This window comes from Diceros bicornis, chromosome 36, assembly GCF_020826845.1.
Source record: "Diceros bicornis minor isolate mBicDic1 chromosome 36, mDicBic1.mat.cur, whole genome shotgun sequence".
Taxonomy (NCBI): domain Eukaryota; kingdom Metazoa; phylum Chordata; class Mammalia; order Perissodactyla; family Rhinocerotidae; genus Diceros; species Diceros bicornis.
Genome location: NC_080775.1, coordinates 8,787,410 through 8,809,254, shown reverse-complemented (window position 1 = coordinate 8,809,254; position 21,845 = coordinate 8,787,410). Strand labels below are relative to the sequence as shown.

Below are 21,845 nucleotides of genomic sequence, written 5' to 3'. Positions count from 1 at the left end.
GTTAGTTTATATGGAATTGAGTTTTATTGGTCCATACCCAGACAAATCACTCCAAATAAAAGGATTGGGGGGGCCGGCCCTGTGGCGTAGCAGTTAAGTGCTCACGCTCCGCTGCTGGCGGCCCGGGTTCGGATCCCGGGTGTGCACCGATGCACCACTTGTCGGGCCATGCTGTAGCAGCGTCGCATATAAAGTGGAGGAAGATGGGCACAGATGTTAGCTCAGGGCCAGTCTTCCTCAGGAAAAAGAGGAGGATTGGCATGAATGTTAGCTCAGGGCTGATCATCCTCACAAAAAAATTAAAAAAAAAAAAAAAAGGATTGAGATATACTGATTGGCCAGACTTGGGTCGTATGCCAACCCGTGGACCATCTCTCTTGGACTTAGAGTGGGGAGAAGCAGTCAATTCTATTATTAGAAGGTGGGAGCATATATGCTGATGAACAGAAACGTAAGAGGCGGCAAAAGACATAGTCATGGGATGACGTCAGGATCTTGACAGAAAATGTGCTGCTGGGGTGAATTAAAGTGGTTCCAAAATAACTTGACAGCATAGTAACATGGAAAGGAACTGGGTTTTGGAGTTGGGTGGATTTTAGATCGAATTTTGGCTGTTCTATTTACTAGCTATGTAATCTTAGAAAAGTGAATATTCTTGAATTTCAATGTTTATAATGTATAAATTGTCAAAAATAATGTGTCCCAGGGTCCGGCCCAGTGGTGTAGTGGTTGAGTTCATGCACTGCACTTCAGTGGCCCGGAGTTTGCAGGTTCGGATCCCGGGCATGGACCTATGCACCACTCATCAGGCCATGCTGTGGTGGTGTCCCACATACAAATTAGAGGAAGATGGGCACAGGTGTTAGCTCAGGGCTAATCTTCCTCAGCAAAAAATAATAATGTTTTCCTGTGGGGTGGTTGTGAAAACTACAGAAAATCCATATAAAGTGTCGGACATAAAGCCCAGCGTGCAGTAGGTCTTTCATAATTGGTAGTGAGTGCTAGTGCCAGTAAATGGAACCAAGCATTTGCGGCCTGACCTGGTATAAATCTGGCCTGAAGAATTCCAATAGGGAGAATAGTTCTCCCTGATAATAATGTGATGAATAAAACGTGACAAATGTCATCTGTCTCCTCAAAATCTGTAAATTTGGAATTAGAGATTTTCTTCATAGAAAAAAAAATGTTTCAGGGCCGGCCTGGTGGTGTAGTGGCTAAGTTTGCACTCTCTGCTTTGGTGGCCCGGGGTTTGCAGGTTTGGATCCTGGGCATGGACCTACGCACTGCTTATCAAGCCATGCCGTGGCAGGTGTCCCACATGAAATAGAGGAGGATGGGCACAGATGTTAGCTCAGGGCTCATCTTCCTCACCAAAAAAAAAAAGAAAAAAAAAATTCCATCCCGCCTCCCACATTTAATTTTTCTCCAACATCTTCCTGAAATTATCTCAGAATAAAATAGAGTAGCATTATTGAAGTTAAATTCAATGAAAAAAATCTGAAGCACAAAAATATGATTCTAGACTCTAGAACATTTTTTCCTGTAAGTTCTTAGAGGCCAATAGTGATTATGTTAAGCAAAGTGACCGGAGACACCTAAAATCCAGTCTTATATTGACTTCTTTTATTTTTAAAGCATCATAAGCTATTCTTTTTTAAAAAATAAACTTTATTATTTTGAGCCCTTTTAGATTCACAGCAAAATTGAGCACAGTGTACAGAGACTTCCCGGATACCCCTGTTCCCCCAACCCCCACGGCCTTCCTCACTTCCCCAGCATACCCCATCAGAGTTGTACATTTGTTGCAGTTGATAAACCTACCTTGACACGTCATTATCATCCAGAGTCCATAGGTTACATTAGGGTTCACTCTTGGTGGTGTACAGTCTATAAGTTTGGACAAATTTATAATGAAATGCATTCTCCATTATATTTTACGGGGTAGTTTCACTAGCCTAAAAATCCACCTACTCATCCCTCACCCCACCGCCTCCGGCAACTACTGATCTTTTTACTTTCTGCATAGTTTTGCTTTCTCCAGAATGTCATGTAGTTGACTCATAACAGTATGGAGCCTTTTCAGACTGGCTTCTTTCACTTAACGTGCATTTAAAGCTCCTCCATGTCTTCTCATGGCTTGATGGCTCATTTCTTTTTAGAGCTGAATAATATTCCGTTGTCTGGGTGGACCACAGTTTATTTATCCATCCACCTACTGAAGGATGTCTTGGTTGCTTCCAAGTTTTGTCTATTATGAATAAAGCTGCTATAAACATCCATGTGTAGGTTTTCCTGTAGACATAAGTTTTCAACTCATTTGGGTAAATACCAAGGCGTGTGATTGCTGGATTGAAAGATGAGGGTGTCTTCCAAAGCAACTGTACCATTTTGCATTCCCACCAGCAATGGATGAGAGTTCCTGCTGCTCCACATCTTCACCAGCATTTGATGTTGTCAGTGTTCTGGATTTTGGCCATCCTAATAGGTGTGTAGTGGTATCTCATTGTTTTAATTTGCAATCCCTAATACATATGATGTTGAGCATCTTTTCATGTGCTTATTTGCCATTTGTATATCTTCTTTGGTGAGATGTCATTCAAGTGTTTTGCCTATTTTTTAATCAGATTGTTCGTTTCCTTACTGTTGAGTTTGAGTTCTTTGTATATTTTGGATAACAGTCTTTTATCAGATATATCTTTTGCAAATATTTTCTTCTATTTTGATTCAATCAATTTGCTTCAGGTCGTATCAAATTATTGGCATCGGTGTCCTGGGAACACCAAATTCCCTGAGTTTTCTTTGTTGGGAATGCCATTGGATCTCGTTGCCTTATTTGCTCATTTTTCCCTGTGTACTTCTAACTGCCTATCAGTTTTTTCTGATATATTTGAGTAAATTCGTTCAACAAGCATTTACTGAGTGCCTCCAGTAAGTAAGCCATTGCAGTAGGTGCTGGAGATAGAAGGGTGAGAAGCAGGTACAGTAGTCCCCCCTTATCTGCGGTTTTGGTTACTCTAAGTCAACCTCAGTCCAGAAGCAGATGATCCTCCTCCTGACGTCTTGTCAGAAAGTCAGTAGTAGCCTAATGCTTCATCACAATGCCCACGTCGTTCCCCTCACTTCATCTCATCACGTGGGCATCGTATCATCTCACATCGTCACAAGAAGAAGGGTGAATATGGTACAATGAGATATTTTGAGAGAGAGACCACATTCACATAACTTTTATTACAATATATTGTTATAGTTTTTCTATTTTATTAGTTGTTAATCTATTAATATGCCTAATTTATAAATTAAACTTTATCATAGATATGTATGTATAGGAAAAAACACAGTGTATATAGATTTTGCTACTATCTGTGGTTTCAAGCATCAACTGGGGGCCTTGGAACGTATCCTGAGGATAAGGGAGGACCACCGTATAGACCCAAGATGTCTGTTGTGTAGGAATTGACAATGTTCAATGAATTAATATTCAAATGGAATGATAGACCAATTAAGAGAAACTTTTGATAATCTGGAGCTGTTAATTAAAAATCCGCCCTGACTTTGCTGGGCCTCCGTAAGAGGCCATTAACTGATACCAGTATACGCCTCAGTTCCTACTTTGGTAAAATGGAATCACAGCATTAGAATATGAATCAGCCTTGATTGTAAGTTAGTCATTAGGTTGAATGAAGTGACCCCAGAAATGTTAACTGGATAACTGAATCCTTGTACTATTAAAAAGAAACATCCTTGATTTTTCTTTCTCTTATATGGATATTTCAGAAAAAGTCACCAATGTAGACTTGGCCAGTGTGAAAAAGTGTTAAGAAAAGAATAATACCACTAAATTCTTACAGCATAGTAAGCATTTTTATGTATCCAGGCAGCCATATAATTTTTACTTTGATCTAACTGGGTCTTTGGACTGACTTGTATCTCTTTCAGTTGGGATAAGGCTGAAGAGAAGACGCCACTTTTTATGATATTACGTGATCCTTTAAAGTATGTAGAATGATTTGCATAAGACCTCATACCAGTAGGTACTAAAATAACTCCTGATTCATAGTTCTTTTTTACTATACATTGAGACACACTTTAATTCTCTTTTTTAGTCATTTCTTTGGATTGCCAGTTTTCCGACTCTAAGAAAACTTGTTTCATTTTCGGTAATTTAAAAACACAAACATAACCTTAAATAGAGATAGGATCTGAGCCAAGAGTCTGGTTTTCCTCAAACATAAGCTCTCATCTTCCTGACAATAAGGTATATATATTTAACTGGTTTAATGAAAGCTGTTTAGGTTGATATTTAGGAAAAGCTTTGAGGATAGGCTACGAAAGTCCTAAAGATGATTAATATACCAGCCCTGTAATACCCCAGCTCTATCCAAATTAAATATTGATCAATTACTGATGGGTTGCAAGGTGCTCCAAAGAATAAACAAAGGTAGGATAGGAAATCGTCAAGTTGCTTTCCTTCATCATTAAGAGGATAATACTTTCAGAAACTAATCAGGAGGTAGACAGTGGAATAGTTTCTTCCTTTCCAACGACTCCCATTAATTTGTTTCCTTCATTTGAAATTCAAAATTGATTATTCATTTGTAGTTCAAAATTAATTATATAGAGAAGGCATATTTCTGGTCTCAAAGGGGACACACGTGAACAGTATTAATGAGATTTTTACAGGCAATGAATTTCAAAACACCAGCTGTTAATAAAAGTTTTGATAATTTGAAAAACATATATGAATTTGATTTTAAATCTAGTGTATTTTGATAGGACTCTGTTGCTTAATATCCTGCATATAAATGTACATCCCTAGATTTTCATCATTTTAAAAACTACTGAGCACTTACAGAATACTCGGAATCAAACTAAACTTACATATAGAAAGGAATCAAACTGGGAATCAAACTAAACTTACATAGAAATGTACATATCTAAAGGTAGAAGTTTGGGGGTTTTTAGTGTTTTTTTTTTGTGAGGAATATTACCCCTGAGCCAACATCCGATGCCATTCCTCCTCTTTTTGCTGAGGAAGATTGGCCCCGGGCTAACATCCATGCCCATCTTCCTCTACGTTATATGTGGGACACCTGCCACAGCATGGCTTGACAAGCGGTGCGTAGGTCTGTGCCCAGGATCTGAACCCGTGAACCCAGGGGCCGCTGAAGCAGAGGGCACGCACTTAACCACTACACCACCGGGCTGGCCCCCAAAGGTAGAAGTTTTAAAGTAAAAATTTTTACCAAGTGACAGAATTAATTATAAGAACCCACTTTTGAAGTTCATGTTGAATATTAGCATTTTAAGATTGTGGTTTTTTGTTTTTTGTTTTTTTTTTTTTTTGTGAGGCGATCAGCCCTGTGCTAACATCCGCCAATCTTCCTCTTTTTTTGCTGAGGAAGACGGCCCTGGGCTAACATCTGTGCCCATCTTCCTCCACTTTATATGGGACGCCGCCACAGCACGGCCTGCCAAGCAGTGCGTCGGTGCGCGCCCGGGATCCGAACCAGTGAACCCCGGGCCGCCGCAGCGGAGCGCGCGCACTCAACCGCTTGCGCCCCCGGGCCGGCCCCTAAGATTGTGTTTTTGAAATAGGAAATGGAAAAGACGTAGTATCATAGGTGACCAATTTTTATACAAGAATGAAACTAAAAGGCTATGCCATTTATATCCTCAGCACTGAGATTATCTTTAGATTATAGGAACAATCACATTTGTTTAATATTTTACAATTAAGTCAAAAAATAATCACTTGCTTTTTCAAATATGTGTTGAGTAGGTCTAAAAAGAGAGAGTTTTGTCTACTTTCTGAAAAAGAAAAATGGTCTTTACAAAATTATGGAGAGAAAGCTTCATAAAAATGTACCAATTTTAATCGCTTTGAAAATATATCCCTTTTAGGGGCCGGCCCCGTGGCTTGGCGGTTAAGTGCGCGTGCTTGGCTGCTGGCGGCCCAGGTTCGGATCCCGGGTGCGCACTGACGCACCGCTTCTCTGGCCATGCTGAGGCCGTGTCCCACATACAGCAACTAGAAGGATGTACAGCTATGACATACAGCTATCTACTGGGGCTTTGGGAGGAAGAAAGAAAGAAATAAAATCTTTAACAAAAAAAAAGAAAATATATCCCTTTTAGGAACTGGTTTTTAAAGGAAAGTTATAAAAAAAGGAAAGCATGGAATTATAACGGATCAGACTTGCACTGTATTACCGAATCCACTATACTAATGCAGACACAATAAAGTCACCCAATTTCACTTTAAATTTGTTGTTTATTTATTCTGCCTTATAAATGTCATTAGCCTTTTGTTAGGACATAATTTGCTAGTTAATTTATTTTGAAATAAAGTCTAATCATATAAGATTTAAAATGTAAATGGCATTACTCTTAGGAATTAAATAAAAACAAAATAAAAGGTTACAAGGAGGACTGAGGAAGCTTCTATGTTCAAGACTGTTAAATTTGTGTGCAACTTGCTTCACAGAGGGGGCTTCCAGAGAATTTGGAGCTATGATTCTCTCAGAATTCATAGTAACACTAACTGTGTACAATTAGCCATGGGAGGTAATATCCCAAGCAATTTAAAATGTGTAGAATTTGGGAGCAACAAAATCTCCAAGGTGATCTTAGAATAATGTCAGGGAAGCAGAACTATGAAGTGATTGTAATTTAATAAGCAGACACCTACCCAATTGCATTATATTTGGAGAGTGGCTGTGTGAACACAATGAGGTTGACTTGTGATGGTCAACTTCAAGTGTCAGCTTGGCTGGGCCACGGGTGCCCAGACAGTTGGTCAAACATTATTCTACTTATTTCCACGAGGGTATTTTTGGATGAAATTGACATTTAAATGGGTAGACTGTGTAAAGCAGATTGCCCTCCCTAATGTGGATGGGTCTCATCTAATCAGTTGAAGGCCTGAATAGAACGAAAAGACTGACTCTCCCGCAAGTAAGGGAATTGTCCAGCTGACTGCCTTTGGCCTTCATCTGCGACATTGGCTCTTCCTGCCTAACAGCCTTTAAACCAGAACGTGGGTTTTGCCTGGGTCTCCTGCACCATCAGTTCATCCTGCAGATTTTAGGCTACCAGCCTTCATAATCACATGAGCCAATTCCTTATAGTAAATTGCTTTATATATATATATATACACACACACACCCCTATATACATATATATGTATAGCTATTGTATGTGTATACATGTATGTATATATATATGTATGTGTATATATATGTATAAATGTATTCTATTGGTTCTCTTTCTCTGGAGAACCCTAATACAGGCCTCTTGGACTACAAAGGGTCTCCAAGGCCAGCACTACGGAAGGAATCTTGGCTGAGCCTATTGGGCAGTCACAGGAATCTTGGCAAGGCTATGCTGACAGAGGGTAACAGGGCTTTGGCAGATACAGCCACAAAACAATCAAGATAAGTAACTTCTCCTGTTCCTATTCCATGTTCACTAAATAACCTTCGCATTATTAAACTTCCCATGTAACTGACAGTGTGAAAATGTACTCAGTCTGCGAGGTTGAGGACCTGACAGTCAACAACAGTGAAGTCATCACGGTAACTGCCAAATCTGGGGCTCAGGCTGGGTGCCCTCTCAACTTGCCATAGCAGCTTTCCTGTGCATCGCCTTGATGAAGACACCTCAGCCCCCGAAAACGCCACAAAATCCTAAAACTTCTTGGCAAAGTATTTATTTTCTTCAGATGTGTTAACAGGTTTTATAAACCAGCACGATATCTGGTTAGTTTTTAATTATTCAAACTGAAGAATGATTGCAAAAGTGGCAGGGAAAAATGTATGTTTCTATGTGTAATTTCCAAAGCTAGAAACCTTCAAGGCCATTTGAGAAAGCTATAGAGCTGAGGCACCAAGTAATCCTTGTAATGTCCATCGATGAATCCTTTTCCGCTGTTGTGCACAAACCAACAGGGAACCTCTGTTCCAAACGCTATATCCGTTCGGTAGTCTTTCTGTAGGCCTCTGCAGGGAAAACCGTGCATAAGGTTAGGGCGCAGACCAAGGCGCGGCAGCCTGCATATCTACAACGGAGACCTGTCCCCTCCCTTGCCATTCTTTGCACCCCTTCTAGCGCCATATCTGCCTGCCCCCACCCCTCCCTGCTCCCCAGGTGGTGGGAAACATCAGAGCCTGGGGCATGGTGTTGGCAGGACAGAGAATAAGCTGTGTGTCTTTAGATAATTCAAACAACCCTTACGGAGACTGACCAATATGGACTTGTCCAGCAAGGCAAAGAATGCAAATTAACTTTCAAATGGAAAGAAGGCGGGAACAAAACTCCAATGTGTTGGCGCTAACCTCACTTGTTACCTGCAGAATGAATCTGAGGCACCTCTCACCTTCACTGTAGGGGTGAGTATTCTATTAAAGGGCGATGCCAGCTGTTTCTGAGAAATTCATGTCTTCCATTTAAAGGATACAGAAGCTAATGATTTGAAAAATTACATGGCATATTTCCATCAATGAGCTTTAAAATGTATATAATCGTACATGGCCCACAGGTCAACTTGGTTCCAGTCACGCATCATGAGGTGCTTGCAGTAGATAAAATTGAGGCCCAACCTTTACCTTTTGCCGTTAGAGTATGGTAGATGTGCGTTTACCAACCTCAGATTATTATTATTACTGTTATTAACTGTGCTCACCATTTCTTCTAGCAAACATGCTTCCTGATGCCCACTGGTAACTAGCTGAGCTCTAGTAAACTGATACCAGTTGAGTGGTATACTCACTAAGAGTCCATTGCTTTAGTTCACAAATCTATTTTCACGGTGGTATTTATTATTGTAATTTTATGATTTAATAATTATTATAATTTATGGTTTAATTACGTAGAAGCCAATGTCCCTTGTGTGCAAAAAGAGTCATTTCTCATAAAGCAAAGTTGGCTGCTTTGTAAAAACTCTAAAAAGGCAAAAAATGTTTTAAAAAGTTGCCCAATTAGGCATGGGTGAGACAACTGTAAAAGACTGGGAAAAATTACAAAGATTTATAAGAATTTTAAACTCAGAATACTTTACAAGTATCTAAGTTCTCACTTTGAAATGAAGCATATGGATATGGCTTGTGTAAGAAAAGCTACACAGAAATGCATTCAGTAGATACATACTCAGAAAGAAGGCTCTACCCTACATAAAAATATATGTTCTTTCTCTAGCACTATGGCGCATACGTATTTTCACAATTTCCTCCTTTAATCATCTTTTTCAATTATCCAACCTGTGACCATAGGGCTTCTAATGTATGAAGGTGAAAACCACAGATTAATTAATCTCAGCAGTTTATGGTACACCATATTTACATATCTAGTCATTATTTGCGCTTAAGATGGACTGTCTGCAGCGTCCTTATGCAAATGTTAGGCGTGTGTCTATTCCTGATGAATTGTTTAGTTTGACAAAGGTAGCATTTAAAACAGCTTTTCTTGCTCTTCTGTTTTGCTGTGTGAGTCCAACCCTAGTAGGAGCCCTTTCCGTCACTGTCGTTACTGGCGATGCATCTGAGGCCTACCTGGTGACAGTCAGCTTCTGTCCTTTCACCTCCATGGTTGCCTCTGGCTTCTTGGAGTCCTTTCCTGGTTGCTCATTGAAGATGTGTATCTTTGGCTCACACATGAACTGGCCTAGGGAGACAAGGTCCACACACTGATTTACGTGTAATCCGGGGGAAATAGGCTCATCGTTTGATCCAAGCTGCATTTTGGTCCTCCCTCCAGAATTTTTAGAGGAGAAAGACATATTGGGAAGAAAAGGGAGCAGCAATGGGAGGGATGGGTCCTTCTTGAGAGCAAATCCCTGCTGCTCAGCCCGTGGTCATTTACATATGAGGCTGATCCACCGGACCAGAAAGTAAATTGAACGCCCTGGTGTCGGGGGGTGAAGGGCAGCACCGGAGCGCATGGCTCAGATCCTAGAAACAAAGTTTGTGATGTCATATGCTTAAATTGGAACCATTCTTTTAAAAGTGGGGAAAGTCGAGCTAGAAACCCTGATTGTCTGGAACAGCAGATGGTCCTGGCTATGGCATTACTGGGTCACCCCCTACTACTATGTTGGGTTGTATTAATTGTGTTTTTTATTTTCTGTATATGGTGATGTTTTAACTTCTTAAAAACCCTGTCTGGCTGGGGAGAGACTGCCCCTCCCAGGGATGGCCAATTCTGAAGGCTAGCGAGGGACTCTGCCAGGAGCACGCCTTTGATGTTCAAGCTAACCAACTCAGAGCCAGACCTCTTCTATCTGGCCTGTACAACCCAGAAGAAACATTCCAGGGCCAGAGACCAGGCAACTAGAGACCACCCTATAAGTCAAAGCCTGCAGGGATTATGCAAACCAGCCAGCCCTAAACTGTTTACCCTGCTCTGCCTTGTCTTTCCCGTGGAACCCCCAATAAAGGCTCTGGCCTGAACCTATCACTTCCTCCTGCTTCCGCTTCCTGACCCAGACCTGGCCTTCCTCCTGTGGTCCTCATGGTAAGCCCTGCCTCTTGTTTCTAGGGGAAACTGTGAGTAACAATAAACACTTCTTTCAACGCCATTGACCTCTTTGTGTCATCACTCAGCCACTTTTATAAATTAAGACCCAGGCACATAACATGGGTCCTCGCTGTGCTCAAGTCCACACCTGTCACTTTCCCAACTTCTAACCACTGTCATCCAAAGCTATTCAAGACCTAGAGGGGTCCCACACTTGTCAGACGGTCGATTTACACTTTACCTATTAGTCCGTGTACATTAGGCGAAAACTTGTTTGTGGGAGGAACATAGATCCCCAAAAAGTCTACGTTGATTGGATGCTTCTTCCAAACGCGATGAAGTAGGACAGAGAAGGACGTGTCTTTATCCAGGGTGATAGTCACAGTTTTCTCTTTCTTCACTGAGACAAGCACCCTAGTGGGAAAGTCGAGAAGGAATTAACGACTCCAGAACAGACTGTTTTTCGAAAGTCATTCCTCTCACCTCTCATGAACTCTCCATTCCTCCCAGTACAACCCCACTACTTTTCCAAGAGCTTTACAACGCTTTTGCTACGAAATGTTGGTGTTTTAACTCCCAGCTCTAAAATCTGTCAACTTATATGTTTGTACATAAACAATTAAAAGATACTGATGAGAACATTATTCATGACACACTTATAGTGTTTCTGAGCACGCTCTGACATAATCGGCTGTGGATTTCGGTTGATGGAGTCATTCACTTGTCCGACACATATTTATTGAGGAATTCCTGTATGACAGGCACTAGGTCAGTGCTGAGACACACAGTGACCAAAGAACATAGATTCTGTTGCCAGAAAGAGGGGAGTGGGTAACAGAAATGCTTCTGAACCTCCACTTCTTCATATTTAATATGATGATTTTAAGTTGTGTGTCTATGTTGCAGATGTCTGGATTTATTTATGCAGTCATGTGTCAGGGTTGACCCCGAATTCAGCCATAATAATAATACTTGCCTTTGATTAATGACGCGAGCGGTGTCAGACCAGGACAAGGTGGACGTACGAGAGCCCCGCCTCAGAGTGATGCTCTCAGTGCTGATTTCTATTTTCATGTCTTCGCTTTGGAAATAAAATCCCAGTTTCCCAAAATACGTGCTTAGCTTCTCATTCTTGGGCTTCTTGGCACCAATGAGTTGTCCATTGACCAAAATCCCTGCAGGAAATAAAAAGGGTTTTTTTCTCCCTTGTGTGCCATTGTCCTGCATGTGTGCAAATAATTCAAATAATGCAATAATTCAAATTTATAAAACTTGACAATATGGGGAAATTATTATTTTTTGCTTCTGGATTTACATAATGTTTTTTTCATTTATAACTCTCACTTTATAACTATGTTTTATTCTAGTTTAAATTAATTATATCATGTTAAGATATAATTAGTTCATACTCAGAGAAAGTATTTTATCTGTAATATTTTGAATACTTAGGAATATATTTATAATTCATTTTTTACTAATTATTGGAGGTTGAAAAATATAGGCCTTCTATTAAGATGAGAAACAAAGTCGTCCCAGGTAGTGACAGGGAAACATGACAATGATCTAATTGTCTAATTCGAATACAATATCTTTTTATTTTACCTGATTCTGGATCAGAAACAAGGTTGAGGATTTTTCCAGGTTCTGAGTCAATATTGAAACAAATATTCTTTTGGCTTTTTGGTAGGTAAATGATGAAGTGTGGGTCATTTTCAACTGGAAAATATACAAAGTAAAATGAAAACAAAATCACAGAAAGGAAGATGATTTTGAACAGTGTTTTATTCCTGAGCATCTTTAATTTAGCAAGAAGAAATATTTATTGTGCTTCTACTATATGCTAGGTACTGTTCTAGGCACTGGGAGCTGAGTGGTCCAAGCCCATTGTCCCTTCCTCATGGAGCTTCCGTCAGAACTTTATGTTATTTTACAAATATGGTGGATATTTATTCTGTAGCTATCTCGTATGTACTAGGCTAGAGACAAAAATGAATAAGAAAGACACAGGAATAAGAAGCATATACACACACACACTATGTATACATACATATATATATACCACATATGTGTATCTATATATATACAATGAGTGTGTATAGATAAAAAGATACGTATTTGTTAAGTAGCCATACACAGTGCATAAAAATAAAGGAGACATAATATTATTTGTTGGCATACAGATTAATATTGATTCCAAGAGCAATGAAGGGTCAAGCTACTCCCAAGAGAGTACTCCTTTGTTACTGGACACCGTTATTCTGGCTGATCTGTTTGTTCGTTTGTTTAACCATTCATCAAATATTTGGTGAGAAAAAAAAAACTGTGCAAAACACTGCATTAACAATGTTTGGTGTCGCTATAAATGTCATGGTTTGTACCTTCAAGAAAGTAACAATTAAATGAAGGAGTGACAAAGATTCTCTCCTTGACCAAACTCTACTCGGGCTCCCCTGAAATTTTCAACTAGGCACGGCTTTTGGACTTCCGTGTTCATCTCTGCATTGTCCAATTTTAGCAAGAATCCAGGTAAGTCAGTTTAACAGAAACCCCCACCCTCGACATCTGACGGGATTCCTCATCCCCCACCATCCCCCAGGTGACACCCGATCACCTGGCCTGCCTTCAGCAAGAATCCTGTTAGGTTGGTTTAACCAGAACCCCCTCACCCCTGATGTTTCCTCTTAGTAATTTCCCACCCACTGACTCCACTCTGCTCCTTATCTATAAACTCCCACTTTCCCACACTGTATTCAGAGTGACTCCAATCTCTCTCCCCCACTGCAAGACCCCATTGCAGTGGTCCCTACACCCATCATGATGGCCCCCTTGAATCAAGTCTTCCTGACCGTGCCTTAACAAGTGTTGTGAATAATTTTTTTCTTTAACAGTTAGAATATTATTTTTTCTTTAATGGAGGCAGACATAACTGCTAATGTAAGAAAGAATGAAGTAAATGACACAAAAATGGCCCAAGCGCAATGATCTGAGAAGGAAGAGGAAAGGATGGTCAACTCCACCCGGGCAAGGTGAGAACGGCCTTATGAAGGAGCTGGCTTTTGAAGTAAATCTTGAAGGCAGGAGAAGAGGGGAAGACAAAGACTCAGGAGAGAGATGTTTTATTCTGAGTGTACAGAATGAGGAAAGGCATGCAGGTAGAAAAGTTGATGATTTGTTTAGGAAGTAACTCAATGTGACTAGAGGATGGGTTCTTGAAGAATATAGAGAAAGATAAGACTAAAAATGTAGGTCCTAGAGACCGGGGAACACCGTGCTAGAGAATGGACGTTTATTCTCTTGAGTAGCTATTAAAGCTTTTTGAGAATAAAGGTGACATGATTTGACCCTCATTTTAGGAAAATTACTGGTTGCAGTTTAAATTAAGTAGTGGAAAGTAGACATAGGAGGATGATTTAGCAGCTAAAGCAGCAGTAAGCCAGGCAAGAAATGTTAAATTCAAGAACTAGGATGGTAAATGGGGTTGGTGAGGGAGGGAATATTCAGGAGGCATCTATCTGGTAACTGAGTGGAGAGGAACAGCTTAGCCCTTCCAGTCTTCTAGCCCCCGTCATTGAAGGGATTGAAGAGAAAGGCTTGAGTTGAAAGAACTGCAGTGGTTGTATTTTTCAGAATAAAATTGGAAGAGCAGGCTACTATTCATTGAGAGGTTACTGTTTCCTAGATATTCTCGCAAAGCTCCTTGCAAACGTTAGCTCAACTCATGCTCACCAGATCCCTGCAGAGGACAGGTGACCTGCCTGGGTCACATCGCAGACTTAGTGAGTGGCAGAGCTATGGCTGAAAGCCACACTGTCTGATTACAGCCCATTCTCCCAACCACTCTGAAATGCTCATTCATTTTCAAGTGTGTATTTTGGAACTTGAAATCGAGGGAGCAGGAACAAAATCGTGTACCTCTTTACACCCCTCACACCACCAAGCTCATGCTGTGTAGTCAATATTCTTGGTTAATTGATTTTGTGTTGGAGCTAGGCACTAGAGGGCATCATTAAAACACAGAACAAAAGTTCCCAGCTCTCTCTCTTTCTTTTTTTTTTTAATTAAAAAATCATTTTATTATGATCACCTCCTTCCTCTACACAAATAATGGTGTTTTGAAATATTTTGTTTGACGGAAGTTGCTTTTATTAAAGATATGATAGGTTTTGCCATTTTAATTAACCCAAATTCCACCAATCAGACGTTGCGATAAGCAACAGCGAACCAGTGCTGCCATATTGACTGGATATAATTCTAGGCAACAGAAATGAAACATCATGTTAAAGTTAGTCTGTGCAGCCTTAAATTTTGATTAGGGTGAAAGTAGTTTGAGGACGCCCGTGACTAACTTCGTAGGTTCCTAAGGACCTGGGGTTTATGGGCATAAGACGAGCCAGTGTTTATTGAGCTTCTACTAGGAACAGAAACTTACTTTACAACCACCTGCAGGGGAGATATTATCCTCCCCATCTTACAGGTGGGCTAACTGAGACCTGGAGAGGTTTCAGTGTCTGGGCAAAGGTCACGTGGGCAGAGTTTGACCCCAGGACTGTCTGACTCCCAAGACCTCGTCCTTTTTGCCACATCATACAGGAGAGACTATAAAGTCGGAGGAAGCACTGCATTCTTACTGGGAAGAATACTTAAACATAAATTAACTTTATATTTACATTTTTCTACAAAAGCTTTATTTTGCAAACTGTTTACGTGGCTCACTCATTGTCATTGCAATCATCTCTTGCTCTTAGAAGCCACTCATTGGAAAGGCAGAGTAAAAATAGCAGTTCTTCAAAGAGGATAATCTTCCACATACATTCCCTCCTCATACATGGAGCTTGATAAGACTGCTACTTCTAATGAATGTTAAACGCAGGGTCCTCCATTAAGCTCAGAGTTGGAGGTGATGGGGTAGGAGAGTAGAAGGGTGGCTGTATGAAGATTATCAGCAAAAAAAGAGGAAAGAAGCAAATCACTTTTGGCCCACAAATAATAATTTTAGAGATGAGCCATAGGGGTGAGATGAAATCACTTTATATATCAACTCAGAGTCCTTGCTACGTTTTCTCTGTTACAATATGACGTTTGGTGAGTGGTGGGTATACAGTCTTGAGAAATTGGGTCTGAGGATTTCTGGATAGAAGAGTCTGTATTTCACGCAGAAAAGCTGCACATTTCTAGAAACATCAAGAGCTACTCTGATATTTAAATTTCAAACAACCCAAGTTAAGCTGGTACTTTGGACCTTCTGATAGGGAGAGGGATGTGCTCTCTCTTTGAATGTTGAGATTTACTCCTTTCTAATAAAAAGAAAAGAAAGAAAAATGTGCACAGGCTTTCTACACATGTCTAGCTAACTAGACAGCTGTAATTTCTTTCGGTGAGAGGCAGCAATACAAGACCAGGAATGGGAGAGGAGATCTTCTCTCTCCTAGCTCCTCAGCCAGCTCCTCACTCTCGCTGGTTGACAGAGAAGACTCTGGAGAGGTTGACAATGGAAGGCAAAGAAATCTACTCAAGGAAACCTTCAATACTCTCATAAGGAAATATGTTTTCCCGGCTTTCAGATGATCACGTCTACTACTTGTAGCTCCCATTGAAATCATTTGTAGAAAGGTTTTTTTAAGACTAAGAAAAACTAGGACTTTTTATACACTATGCAAAACAAACAAGCAAATAAACAAACAACTTCACAAAATAAGGTAGTTATACAGGAAACAACATTCACGTATTTTTGATGATAAAATTTATAGCTCCTAGTCTTTAACAGTAACATCTATTTATTGAGTGGCTATCATGTACTAGCCCTTTAAAGATGTTTCACATTTAATCAACAACCTAGCTATGTAAGTATCAGTGTGCCTATTTTCTACGTGAAGGAAGTAAGCGTGGAAACATTGAGTGACTTGCTCAAGTTTGCACAGGTGGTGTAAACAACCTCCAGAGAGAATGCTCTATCCATTCGTACTTCATTGGCCCTCCCTGCATGAGAGGAGCATCTCTCCTATTCCAGAGGGTTCACCTCACACAGCTGGAAACAGAGTGATAGGAACTGAATTGTTCCCCCCAAATTCATAGGTTGAAGTCCTAACCACCAATATGATGGTAATTGGAGATGGGGCCTCTGGGAGGTAATTAAGGTTAGATGAGGTCATGAGGGTGAGGCTCCCATGATGAGATTAGTGCCCATATATGAAGAAACATCAGAGATCTTGCCCTCTTTCTCTCACGGGGCACACGCAAAGAAACGGTCATGTGATCACGCAGCAAAATGGCGGCCACTTACAAGCCAGGAAAATGAAATCTACCTTGCTGTCACCTTGATCTTGGATTTCTAGCCTCCAGAATAGTCAGAAATAAATTTCTATTGTTTAAGCCAGCCAGACCGTATTTTTTTTATGGCAGCCCAAGCTGACAAATACAGGGAGCTATCTTTCAATGAAAGGCAACGATGTCTATAAAAGTCACCTGGTTTCCCAGGGCACAGTGATTATATTGGCGTATATAAATGCTCCACAGATTATGATCCGATTGAGATGTGGGATGTGAAAGCCGTGTTGAAGGTCTTTTACCTCTTATCACGTGTGGAGGAGGAGTTGACTGCAGCACTCGAGCTCCTTTCGCAGGCATTGGGATCACTGGTGTTGGTGAAGGGTTGGCCCAAGATGGGATTGAACTTGGAGCTACTTTGCTGCCATAATACAGGGCACCTGTGTAGAAAAATCTGTATCCATTAGTTTCCAGGTTTACTTTTCCAAGGAAGTTGCTTACAATTGCAAGAATCTACTTTATGCACAGCTAAGGTTTTCTCCCTCTATTTCTGTTCCAGAGTTCTCACTCTTCTGGCTTCCTCTGTCATCATGCTGTAGGGTTCTCTGCAGAGTCTGGGACCTGGGCGAGGGTCTGTGCCCTGTAGAGGTTGGGGGATGGCCTTGTGCCTTCAGCATAGGCTGGGGAGATAATGTCCAGTCTAGGTTCTGGAGAAGTCCTGGATTACAATCGGCATCTTCTCGGATCTATCCCTATTTGCTCACCAAACAACAATCTGAACAATTTCGTTTTCCAAAGAGGTTCCCCTACTGGTTACAAAAAGTTCATTTTGTTTTCTGATATGCAGTCAGTCTCCCAGTTTTCACGAAACAAATGCCAGTTCACGTAGGCATTTGATCCAGGTGATATAAAATCACCTATAAATGCCAGTTTATTTGGGGTGAGTTTCTCCCTGGATAAATTTAGCTGTGAGGCCCCAGGCTACTGTAACTGGGATGTCAGTAGTCAAAGTTCCTTGAACCCTGGACCACTATGGTAAAGTTAGTGTCTCACTTGGACAAAATTTAAAATGCAGAAAACAATCCTGCCAGTGTATGCAGGTCATTCTCAAGACTATGTTTCAATAGGACCAGTCCTAAGAAAGAGAGGCAGGAAGGAGGCGGATAAACCAAGGTCTTCTAAACTTGGGCGGCTGAGCCCTTGGGCGTACCTGGGGACTTGCCACAGGGCACAGAGATCATGGATCGTTTTGAAGGCAATTTCTAGATTCTCAACTTCCACATATACTCTTTCCTAAGAAATCCTCCTTCTCCTAGTTTCCAGATACAAGGCGTGCTCTTTCCCTGCCTGCCTTCAGCAGAAACCTCCTGGGAACCAAAGTGTCCGTTTGAAAATTGGTGTTGTGCCAAAAATGAGAATGACTCTAACGACTGGGAAACAAATCTGTTTGCAAGTTTCCAATTCTTCACTTTAGATAGAATTGGAGTAGGGCCTGAGCTGACGTCTGATAGATCATTAAAAGTAATTTTTTAATACTAGATCCTTATGTGAGTTTCGTCCTATAGCTTCAAAGAAGTTCAGATAAGTGAGTGACATTGCAATATCAAGTTCTTTCCATTCTGATCTACTTATCTATATCAACAAGGTTTATCATGAGGACTTATGCCTATAAAAAATTTTTTTATAATTAATGCTGAATCTTGTCTCTCTCAATCTATTAATAAAGAACACCCATAGGTACATGAAAAAACATTCAGCCACATTTTTCTCATCAAGAGATGATGTCCAATAAAATTTTGCTTCTAAGGTATATCAAAATTTAGAATATATTTATATTATTTTGATAATTGTCTACTCATAATAATTTTAATAAAATTCAATCCAGAAGAAAACTTGGAACACTCAGAATCTGTGATCATAAGAAACAGAGAAAATTTAAATTTGTAAACATATTTTTCTTGCAGAGAAGTATGAAGATCAATAAAAGATTTTTGAGCATAAAAATATATTACATTAGGACACAATTCTGCCAAGAAAGTGGAATGGAAATCCAAGTTCAACTAGAAAAAATACATATAAAATTTCCAGTAATTAAAATAGGATTTGTTCATCCATTTTTTAAAATAGATGATGGTGCGTATCAAATTAGGAATTCCATGTCATTGGATGCACTTAAGACAGTGATGTAACAGTTTTATTTTAAAAGCTCAGTGTTTACAATATGCCAGAAATTAAATTCATTGCAATTATTTAAACAAGGCGAAAAATTTTAAACGTTGATTTAAAAAATGTGTGAAGGGGTACATAGGTTTTCAAAATTCCTTTGGGAGATACATGAGTAAAAATGTTTGAAGACCACAGCAATAAGCTATCCCCAAAGGAAATTGACAGGAAGAGCTCCGGTGTTCCTGAGGTGGGCTGGGTGTGCAGAGAAGCAGAGGTTGAAGGACTTTGATGCAGAGTAAGAAAGCCAACTGCTCATACTTCACCAGATTGAAACACTGACCTGAACAGCAAGAAGGATCCTGCGGAGGGGAGTCAGCCAGCATCCGCTCATCCCCAGCCTCATTCTCAATCACCATCGAGGTGAGTGGGGTCACTATGTGATGTTCCAGAGACATCTGCAAGATTGTCTTTGTAATTTTCCTTTTGGCAGCAGCTGTAGGAGCCAGGTTTCTGTATTCAGGAAATAGAGATGTTAGAGAACATCACTACATTTAAGGCTGAGTTGAAGTTCTATAACCCCACCACTTCCGGGTTCAACCAGGACCCTGGGGGCCACAAGGTAGAATAGAACTAACTGGCTTCACAAAGCTTAGTATTTTATCTAGCTGTGTAGTCCTAAGGAAATTTTTTTAATAGAGTTAATTTTTTTGGAGCAGTTTTAGGTTCGTAGCAAAATTAAGTGGAAAGTACAGAGATTTCTCATATATCCCCTGCCCGTATACATGCACAGCCTCTGCCACTATCAACATCCCCCACCAGTGTGGGACATTTGTTACAATCGATGAACCTACACTGACACATCATCATCACCCAGAGTCCATAGTTGACATCAGGGTTCACTCTTGGTGTTGTACGGTCTATGAGTTTGGACAAGTGTATAAGGACATGTATTCACCATTGTAGAATCACACAGAGTAGTTTCAATGCCCTAAAAATCTCCTCTGCTCCACCTATTCATCCTTGCTGCCCCCTTAACCCCTGGCAACCACTGATCTGTTTTATAGGGATTGTTTTTTAAAAATCAATATTTAAATTCTGCAGCAATTTTCTATATACCTTTAAATGCACCCACTGCGCTTCTATAAAGGGGTAGGGATACCTCTCGCTTACTTCAAAGCCACAGCTATAGCCCTGTGTCTGTCTTATAAGCTTATTGACACCATGGATTTTCTCTGCGAGTACAGTTATACAACCGTATTTCATTTTCCCCAACCTAATTCAGATGACCCTGTTCCATCTTCTCAAGAATCCGACCGGGGCCGGCCCCCTGGCTTAGTGGTTAAGTGTGCGCGCTCTGCTACTGGCGGCCGGGGTTCAGATACCGGGCGTGCACCGACACACGGCTTGTCCCGCCATGCTAAGGTGGTGTCCCACGTACAGCAACTAGAAGGATGTGCAACTATGACATACAACTATCTACTGGGGCTTTGGGGAGAAAAGGGGGGAAAAAAAGGAGGAGGATTGGCAATAAATGTTAGCTCAGGGCCGGTCTTCCTCAGCAAAAAGAGGAGGATTGGAATGGATGTTAGCTCAGGGCTGATCTTCCTCACAAAAAAAAAAAAAAAAAAGAATCCGACCAAACAGGCGGACTGGGGCTTAGGAATGGTAATTTTCTTATCCAACACTCCCATATAATTCTGATGTGCGTGGTCAAAGACTCCTTCATTATTCTAGAAATATAGATTCTATATTGGAGAGTTTAAATGCAGGTCAGCTGAGAAGCCAGAGATGAAATAGATAACTATTAGGGAGCTCTTTCTTATGTGATTATATCATAATCGCTTAATCATAAATTTCTCTTTGGACAACAACCTGTTTTTAAAGTAGATGCAAATGAACTAGTGATACCCACAGCATCTTGGATGAATCTCACAGACATCATATGGAGTGAAAGAAGCCAGAAATGAAAGAATACAGATTGTATCATTATATGAAATTTAGTCACAGACAAAACTAATTGATGGTGACAGACGATGGGATAGTGATTTCCATTGGAGATGGGAGGGGGGTGTTGAGTGAGAAGGAGAAGGAAGGAACCTTCAGAGATGATGGAAGTGCTCTATATCTGGATCTGGGTGGTGATTACACGGGTGATATGTATAAAAATTCATTCAACTGTACACTTAAAATTCATGCACTTCACACACTTAATGTATGTTACACCTCAATAAAAAAGAAAGACGAGTCAACCCAGCTTTAGTTAAAGTGCTTGGAACCAGTGGAAATCAATAATCCAAACCCTGAATTAATTTGCTGCCTTTCTTGGTTCCAATCTCTTTTTGTGTATTACTTCAAATAGTCAAGCCAGACCTTTCACTTTTGCAAATCCCTGTGGGGCATCCTCTTCACTCCTTACCGCTCAGCCAGAAGTTGGTTGATTGTCAGATAGGCCCACAATTTCTTGGTGAAATCAGGGTCTGCGTGCTTGTCTCTTGATAGAAAATCCTCTAAGCCATCCATTTCAGCCAGGGTTTCTAAGACTAACTCTGTGTTCGCCTGGACGATGGAAGGTTCAGTTGAAAGACACCAGGGAAGCAGAATGATAGTTAATCAATTCGTATTTTTTATGCCTACAGTGAGTGAATCAGGGTGCCATGCAATTTCAAGGGGAATGCAAAATAATTTAAAAGAATGAAAAGAAGAAGTCAGCGCCTACCTCCAGAGTTTGGGATTGAGTTTGGGGTGAAAAAGGTAAGGGTTTATACAGTAGTTGGGAAGATGGCGTAGATATTTTTATGCCTTCTCTTTCACTTACTGCTTTTACTCTACATGAAAGAGTCTTGGTATATAGAGTGTTAGCCTGTTAATGTACAAGATGGACTGTATCCAGGGGACCTGTTAGTATT

At 40.5% G+C, this 21,845-nt stretch overlaps 1 protein-coding gene across 1 annotated transcript in view; it reads right to left on the bottom strand.

Annotated features, from left to right (window-relative positions):
* Positions 1-7,849: 7,849 nt before the first annotated feature.
* The window catches only part of ITIH2 (inter-alpha-trypsin inhibitor heavy chain 2), a 37,464-nt gene continuing 23,468 nt past the window's right edge, over positions 7,850-21,845 (bottom strand). The window contains exons 14-21 of the mRNA XM_058532856.1: positions 21,356-21,495; positions 19,280-19,449; positions 17,076-17,213; positions 12,112-12,225; positions 11,486-11,684; positions 10,751-10,923; positions 9,546-9,657; positions 7,850-7,997 (exon numbers count right to left, since the gene is read on the bottom strand). Coding sequence (XP_058388839.1) covers positions 7,850-7,997; positions 9,546-9,657; positions 10,751-10,923; positions 11,486-11,684; positions 12,112-12,225; positions 17,076-17,213; positions 19,280-19,449; positions 21,356-21,495 — 1,194 coding nt within the window. The remainder of the gene's footprint in view (positions 7,998-9,545; positions 9,658-10,750; positions 10,924-11,485; positions 11,685-12,111; positions 12,226-17,075; positions 17,214-19,279; positions 19,450-21,355; positions 21,496-21,845) is intronic.